The sequence below is a fragment of the Poecilia latipinna genome, unplaced genomic scaffold (assembly GCF_001443285.1).
Source record: "Poecilia latipinna isolate Pla-1442-1.1 unplaced genomic scaffold, P_latipinna-1.0 Scaffold519, whole genome shotgun sequence".
In the NCBI taxonomy this organism is placed as follows: Eukaryota; Metazoa; Chordata; class Actinopteri; order Cyprinodontiformes; family Poeciliidae; genus Poecilia; species Poecilia latipinna.
This window is the reverse complement of record NW_015113135.1, coordinates 82637-91324: the sequence shown is the minus strand read 5'-3', so window position 1 is coordinate 91324 and position 8688 is coordinate 82637. Positions and strand designations below refer to the sequence as shown.

The window sequence follows — 8688 nt, the reverse complement described above, 5'->3', positions numbered from 1 at the left end:
GTATCGGTGATCGGCCCTCATGGGTGATCGGTATCGGCCCAATTTGTCAAGTTAAAACGTCAAAAAAACAAAGTAAAGCAGTTCATCGTTGTGGAAATTTTCTACATTTTCTTTTTACTTGCTCCTTCTTTGTTTATATCTCTCAGCTGCTCTGACTCAGACGGATGGAGCGCCTGTCACTCGTCACAGATTCTTAATTAGTTTTACATCTGGGATTTGACAGGCTGTGAAGAAGTGATGATTATTTTCATAGGGCTTCATATTCACAACATGATGCTGCCACCACCATGTTTCACCATGGGGACAAAGACTGCACTGAAATTTGTGGTTGTGACATGACAAAATGTGGAAAACTTCAACAACTATATGTTTTACCCAGTGTATCATGAGCCTGGTGGGTCACCAGGCTTTTCATGCCTCGCCAGGCTAAGAGCTTGTTTGTTTTAAAAGTTTGGGGTTTTTTTATGTACCAGTAACCAGTAAGAATACAAGCCTCAACGCTCGCTCAGGTCACTCAATGCAAACCTGTAAAAGTGCAACTTATAGAGGTTTGCTCTGAGTGCACAGTGAGACTGAGAAGAGAGCATATATGTTTCCAGCCAACTTTTAATATTAACACAACAACATTGTGGGTGGGCCACTGGTGACCAGGCTTAGCACATTTTCTGGAGGAAACCCTGACCTCCAATATTAGCCATTCTGACAATCCACTCATCTTAGCAAAAGCAGCAACTAAAATGTAGATTTGTGCTAACAGGGGGCGGGGCCCCGCATCCTACCTGTGGGCTGAGCGGTGGGCAGCCTGGCTGGAGAGACGCAGAGCGGCAGCAGAAGGGAGAGCCAGAGTGAGCACCACAAAGCCGTCATTCCTCTGGACGGAGGGGCCCGACGCAGAGCAGCAGGGACCGACTCCAACTCAGGGCCCATCCTCCACCATCCGCATGCTGTCTCGCTGAACGCTGGCCGCAGACAACGGAGGGCCTGACCACTTCCTGCCTCCGACCTTTAAAAAAAGAGAGAAAAAAAAAAAGACAAACATGGAGTCAGAAAATCAAGCCGTTTAGACGTCTGGGTGTTCGTTGCGAGAGAAATCAACATCACGTCGAACCAAAAGCTGAAGAAACGCCGCGGGCTCTGTACGCACCATCCAATATTTTGACATAACATTCTGTACAGATTTTCAAGATTAGAGTGGAAATCCCTCCTTGCTGTTTTGCTCTTGCAGCACACCTGACTGCTGAGATGGGTTAGCAAAGATTCGACTCAGGAAAAAAAACAAAAAAAAAAAAACAGCCGTGTGCCAAAATCCCAAAACCTACAAAACGAGTTTATTAAGTCATCTTCAAACTGCACTAATAGAGCAGATTTGTGTATTTTTGGAGCTAAATAACCTTTCGCAGGACTCCGCTCCTGCTTGGGGGAAATTCCTCTCCGTGGTCTGGCAGCTGATTGATGAGAACCTGTGGCTCGTCCAGCAGGAATACCCAAGTTTAGAAGTCAGTGTGAGTTAAGTGTGAGGAGCAGGAGGGAGGCAGAGACACGGCAGGTACAGAGCGGGATGATGAAGAGCTCTGCCCTCTGTTTGTCTAAGCGGGGAGAGGCTGGAATGTACCGAAACCTCTGAGTGAAGTGCCCAAAAAAAGCAAAGTACAAACCGCCCAGTCCAAGCAGTCGTAGTACCACTGGTAGCTTTAACCTTAGCTGGTCTCCCTCCATGCTTAGAATGCTCTAGACTACTGGTTCTCACATGTTTTATGACAAGACTGCAAGTACAGAAAAGAGTGGTGCAACAGAGATGTTTTAGTCTGTTGTGTTAAAAATTTGAAAAAATTTTAAATCTTGCAGAAAAAATTTTTTCTGCAAGGCTAAGCTGTTTTCTCACCCAGTACTCAGGTAGACTCTGTTTGATTGGGGATCATTTTTCACACTGTACTGTGTCAAACAAACCAAACCTTTCAAAAAACCTGTTCCCCTCCTCGCCTGTGGTGGCGCTGCAGCAAGAACAACTGGAGAAAACAACATGAATACCTCAGATGCAGACATGAGAGTAACTTCATTCTTCGCAAAATGTTAATGAAAATAGAGTGGCGTCAGATTTGAGCAGCTTTAGATTTTCTCTTATGACTTTGGTAAAAATACAAACAACAACAAAAAAAAAAAAAAAACAATAGACATTCCTCCCGCTAGCGCTAAACTTGCATGTTTGTTTTGGTTGATTTGACCAATCCCTTCTGCTCCTCCTCCGGAAATACAAACAACAAGATATTAATAAATATGGGTTATTAATATTAGTCCAGTTTTACAAATCGATACAAACATATTTAAAAAATGACAAAAAAATCTGCCAATACCAATATGATTTAGTTTTATGTGTTTATAGTCTCTACATCATTGTTTAAGTGCAATGCAAATATATTCATTTAAAGTTTTCCACATCATAGCAAAAAGAAAACTACTTATAAAAGAAATAACGAAGAAGTCCTACTTAAAGTTTGCTTTAAATAGGAAACTTTTAAAGCAGAAAGTTGCCTTTTTGTTATGTAAAAGAACAAGCAGACGCATGAAAGAAAGTGGTCTGATCAGACTGAATCCAAATTTTACTCTTTGGCTTATGAAAACGCTGTGTTTGACCACACTGTGAAACATGGTGGCGGCAACATAATGCTGTGGGGATGCTTGGCTTCCACCACAGAAGCTGGATGGAGGAAAACTCACAAAAAGGAAGGAGGGAAGTTCACCTTCCAGCCAGAGATAAACTGGACTTAATGTTTTGGATTGAAATATGTGAATGGTTCAGAATGGCTCAGTCAAAGTCCAGGGCTAAATTGCAATTGAGAATCGAGCAAGACTTGGTAATTGATGTTTACAGACAGACGAAAATCCTGAATTGTTTTCCTCCACTTCACAATTATGAGCTACAGTGGAGAAGGTCCGGAGGTGTGAATACTTTTACAAGGTGCTGGAACTGCTTTTGTATTTCCCTTGTTAAAAACTGACACCACCCTTTCTACTGGGCATCACTTAAATTAGCAAAAAAGCCACAAAGTCTCATAAAGACACACCAACACTTTGGTGCACACACAAAGGTGTGTTTTCTACACACACAGTCCAGAAAAAAGCTTGTGTTGTCTTTCCTCCTAACCGTGCTGTTTTTCTTTCCCTGTGGAGGAACCGTGACACATTCCTTACTCAGCACAAACTGTGAGACTTTGGTTGCACCTTATCAGTTTTCTGCACAGAAAACACCAACTTAGACCACTTAACAAGACACACACACTGAACTCACACACATTGTCCTAATCTAAGCACTACACCTTTCATGCTTGCACACCCCTCAGCCTTTCATATTCTCCACACCTCTTCTTCTCCCCTCTAAGCCCATCGTGGGTTTGTGATAAGACCCCGAGTACGCCACTAAATGCCGCTGCTTTGTTCGCTTTGGCAAGCACAGAAACATCCATGCTGCAATAACAGTATAAAATGAATAATCTTAGCTTTTCTTTACATATACATTCGCTGTGACTTCAGAGATCTGTTTGGACAAGTTGCATGGCAGCCTCTCAGCCATGTGAGACAGTAACAGCTCTGATTGACTAATGGAGGTAGTTTAGATGAAGACGTGGAGGAGAAAGCAAGTGTTGCGTGTGACAGATGGCATTAAGTTGAGACAAATCATCGTTCCCTGGAAGAGGACCGGCTGATTTAAGTTTTCTTTTGACTGCAGAGGAACTTCTCACCAACCGTTACGAGACAAACAGAGACGCAACAACCGGACAGAGAGCTGACTTGTTCTTTCTCAGCTCTGACCTTTGACCGGCAGGTCAAATGTACAAAATGAAAAGTTATTTTCTTTCCCCTATTTAATAAATCAATCCTCTTTTAAAAGAAAGTGCAGCATGTGAGACATGGTAGAAAACCCCCCCTGAAACTTTGAAAAAAAAAAAAAAACTAAATTGGAAATCTGTACCGACCTGGTCAGTGCATCTTTACTGATAAACTCATCAACTTCTAATAAAACTAGATCTCAGTGAGGAGTTCAAAAGCGGTTGTTATGCTAATATTGTCTTAAACCGTAGAAAGAAAAACAGAACCAGAGCGGTGAATAAAACATGAACATTAATCATGCAGAACTATTTTCACACTGTTAAAGCTCAGGGGCAGAAAAGGGGCTCCGATAACAGTTCAGAACTCTGTCACTACTACCCACCACCACCTCATCCTCATCCTCCTTAATGAGGATCAATTCAACAGAGTCACACTTCTCCAGAGCAGAAGGAAAACCCAATAGTTGGGCTGCAGTCATCAGCTGAAGAGGCGTTTGGAGTAAAAACGGAGCTTCAAGGTTCCAAAAAGACGAGAATCAGCCTCACATCAGAACTGCTTTCTGTCATGAACACTCGCCTTCCTGACCCTTCGCCTCTCCAACCACTCAGACAGCTCCACATCAGAGCACCAGCCTTCAGTGACAAGAGATATTGATCAGCTGAGAGGCAGGGGAGTGTGTATGTGTGTGTGTGTGTGCTTTCTGCTTCAGGCTGCACAGAGCCCTACGACTGAAGAGAGTCAGGCTCACCTCAGGCTGACACAGATTTACACGTTCACACACACACTGAAGAATGAACAAGACGTCAACTAATGCTATGCATCACAGCGGCTCAATAAACACTCCTATAAACTATGCTGCCTCGCACGCACGCACGCACGCACACACACACACACACGTTCTAAGTCGTTTTGTTTGTTTTTTTTGCCAAAAGTGATTATTTTTGTTGTTGCATAACTCATCTTTTAGCAACAAATGACTCAGCCCATTACTTTAGGAAGGTGACCATATTTATATTTCTCGTGAATATGGTAGTAGTTGCAAAACGTAAGTGTTGGAAAACGCACCCCTGAAACTATACTAAGAAATGGTAGTGACAGTACGATGCTGAGGGGCTGATTTGTTTCAACTGATCAGAACAGAGCTGAACACTGACCAGTCCCAGGAGATTTAAACAGACTGATTACAATGGCCTAATCAAAGTCCAAACCTAACACCTATTGAAAACCGGTGACAAGAATTAGAAGCTGGTGCTTACAGAAGCTATTCATGAGCTTGAGCTATTTTGCAAAGGCTGCACAAGAATACAAATGCACTACACACTTTTCAGATTTTAAATTTTTTTTTCCTTCTACTTCACAGCTTTTTACTGCATTGTGATGCTCTGCCACTTAGAATCCAGATAAAAAATAAATTGAATTTGTAGGTGTAATATATAAAATATATACATGTATTATAAGATGTCATTTTAATAAAATTGCTGAAATTGTGTCACAACCAGCCGTTTTCCTTTTACGAATAAGAAACATTGAAGCCATCGAATTCATAAATAGAAAGGAAGAAACAATGAAGCGCCATTACCACGAGCTAAATGAGTGACTGAAAGCAATCCCGGCAACAAAAAGAGGCAATTAGTTTCACATTTGGAAGCAAAATGTGTCTGAGTAAACCGGTGGGCGGTATTCCTCGGGTCAATACGTGAAATTCATTTACAGAATCAGTTAAACTGTCATTATCTGCAGCATCCCCGTCTCTTATGGATCCCTGTCATTTTCTGGCCTTTGCCAGGACCATGAACCAGACCAAGTGGTCAGAACCACCCAGTCCAGAAGACTACACTATAAAAACTGATTTTTGAAGCCCTTGAATTTTAGTTTGTAAATTCAGAGGCTGAGGTTTATTTTGATAAGAAATCCTGATCAGGAATGAATTCAGTCAAATTCATTCTGTTCACGTTGGGCTGCACGTATTAACTTTGTAAAAGTTAGCTTACTGTTGAGAAAGTTTTGCGCTGAAGCACTAATCTCAGCTTGCATCCAGCTTTGGAAGTCAAACTCTTCAGCAAACTGAACCGTTGCCAATAAACGGCACAGTTTAGCTGCGACTGCCACAGATTTAATACGTTCACCACTGTTTCAGTAACATTTTATTCCCTAATGACCAACACATTTTTCTTTAACATGCCATTAAAAACCAGATGGGAAGAGCGATCAAAAACGGAGAGAATTTAATGAATCTGCACGGGAAAGAAGCTTTTCAGAAATTGGTTGTACCCTCGTTTAAGCACTTCTTTTATTTTTTGCTGTTAAACTTACAAACTCTACCCAGAAATGTTGACTAAAACTTATTTAAATGCAAACTGCAACACAACTAATACTGTTTTAGTTACATTTTAGACTTCTATCAAAATTAGTGTCCTTTTTTTAATCTCTTTTTAACATTTTAACATAAGGAGAATAAAGTTCTTGTTGGTCCTTATTGAGGATCCAGCAGGAGTCAGTGTGAAACCAGGGATTCTGAGTATCCAGATAACTTTGTTGTGTGCAGTCATTCCTGCAGCTGTGAAACGTGTTGATTAATCCGAGCTTGAAATGTCTGAAAAATATGTCAAGGAAGATGACTCTGCATAAAAAAAGTTAAATATAGGCTGTTAAACGGTTAATTCAGCAGCTTTTGCACTTCCAGTTGAATATTAAAACATAATACTGTTTACTGTTCTGTTTCCCCCCACACACATTTAAGCCTGTATAGAAGAAACAATTAGAACTTTAGATAAATAAATTCAGTTGATTAAAACATTTTTTTAAATTACCAGAATTTAACTTTTCTATCTGCACGTTTTTAAAACTTGTGCGATTTCAAATGTCTGTTAGCTGCTAAGCAAAAAAAAAAAAACTATCCTAAAATCTACCAGAATTAAATAAGAGCAAACAGCTACAGCAGTTTTATTGGTGAAATCCTAACAGATTGTTTTATTAGTGTTTGTGCTGCTGTCGGGGGAGAAGAAACCTTACATGTAAGAGATGGAAAACCGGGGGGAAACTTGCAGCTTTCTGGAGAAACTTTAGATTGGATCAAGGAGAATCGGAGAATATGAAAGACGAATGGAAGGGATAAGGGGAGGAGGGGGGCCCTGAAGCCCGGGAAGACGTCACCGCTGCAGAGAGGAGACAGCTTCACCCACCCAGTGGAGGATGCCATGGCGCTGTATACTTTCTGAAAATAATCACTATAATTTTCTATTTCACAAATATATGATTTATTTATGACGAATAGAAGCTGAACCAGTCTTTTAACGCACACATAAAGATAATTAAAGATGTCTCCTAATTGGAGTCTAAACCTGCACAATTAAACTCCAGCCACATTCCCCATATGTTCGCGGTCCATGCATTTTCCACGATTTTTTTTTTTTTTTTTTGCCTTCTTTTTCCCTGGAACCAAAAGTGGAACTTTAACAACTAGAAGAAATGTTTTAGCTCAAATCAATCAACATAAACGAGAAAATGAATTAAAATGTGTATTTTCCGAAACCCTGGTCAATTTTCCTGAAAACATAAACCACAATGAGAAGGGTGTCCGAATCTCGTCCCCGAACCAAACAGACACGAGAATATAATGACTCACAAAATGCGCACGGACTGCGCATTGATTGAGCCGCTGCCTCTGCGCCGTTTGTGCAGCTTTGATCCCGTAAATTCAAGTTGGAATCGGAATAGCGCAGAGTGAGACACTAAGAGCTCCAACCTGTCACAAACCCAACACAAAGAGGCAAAGCAGTGTTCAGCTAGTCTACCTGTAAATAATAATAATAATAATAGCATACTCCTAATAATAATAATAATAATAATAATAACAGTAATAATTCTTACCTAAATTAGTCAGTTCTGACAGAAACTCAGCCTTCAGGTTCCAGATGTCCCGCAGCTTTCATGAGAAGAAAACCAACCTCTATTGACCAGGAAACTTTAGGAAAATCCACCCGACTGTTGTCAGTTTCTGTCGTTTTCAAAATACACACAAAACCCGCCACGAAGCCGTCCGAAACACTCCTCGAGACTTTACTGAAAGTGTAGCTCGCGCTGCGCCGCTGCCACAGCCAGCAGCTTGTCCTCCACTACATCCAGCTCGGCTCCACGCGCTCCTGCTCACACAGTCCAAACGGTCCAAAATACGCTCATCTCCTCCCGCGCGTGCGGCGGACTGGAAGACTGGGAAAGTGCGCTCGAGGAGAGTTGAACGCGACTCGTCCGCTTCTCTTCAGAGAGAATGACTCTCGCGCGCTCCGTCTCCACTAAGCAATCAACTCCCGACTGGGGAGTCTCCGCCGACTGCTCCTCTGTCAAGTAGTGGGGAGTTTGCAAGGTGTTGTCGTAAAGTCTGCTCAGTTCAGACACGTGCGGTACTTCCGTTGGCTACTTTCAAAATAAATTAGTTTCCCTAAATATCTTGGCTCGATTTTTTTTTCCGACTGAAGTATTAAACGAAATGTCAGAATCCAGGTATAGGGAAACAAAAAAGTTTCGGCTACTTCTGGAAAATCATCCCCCCAAAGGACAACGTTTTATCGCGTATTTCCGGTTTTCAGGGAGTAGATTTTTCTCCATTTGACATAGTGAAATTATACTTATCCATTCATATATTTTGCCCCACTTATTTCGCGGTTTCTTTTAGATAGCTTTACTTTATTCTATGGAGCAAAATGCCAGAAAAAAAAACATGGAAGAAAACCTGTTAAAGGCGATAAGGAAATTAAACATACAGCCAGACTAACGGTGATTTACAGCAGAGTCTATTCGGATGCTGGAATAGATCAGAACATGCGTATGGTTGGTTAAATTTCCATACTGTTTTTACTGTGAAAA

The 8688-nt window shown here is 41.3% G+C and overlaps 1 protein-coding gene across 9 annotated transcripts in view; it reads right to left on the bottom strand.

Annotated features, from left to right (window-relative positions):
- The window catches only part of fgfr3 (fibroblast growth factor receptor 3), an 83255-nt gene extending 75085 nt beyond the window's left edge, over positions 1–8170 (bottom strand). For 8 of the 9 annotated variants that reach the window (XM_015040595.1, XM_015040599.1, XM_015040594.1 and 5 more), the window contains exons 1-2: positions 7696–8170; positions 780–1003 (exon numbers count right to left, since the gene is read on the bottom strand). In XM_015040595.1, the coding sequence (XP_014896081.1) occupies positions 780–927 (148 nt within the window). In that variant the 5' untranslated portion in view covers positions 928–1003; positions 7696–8170. The remainder of the gene's footprint in view (positions 1–779; positions 1004–7695) is intronic. The other variant, XM_015040602.1, reaches the window with a different exon arrangement.
- Positions 8171–8688: the final 518 nt, after the last annotated feature.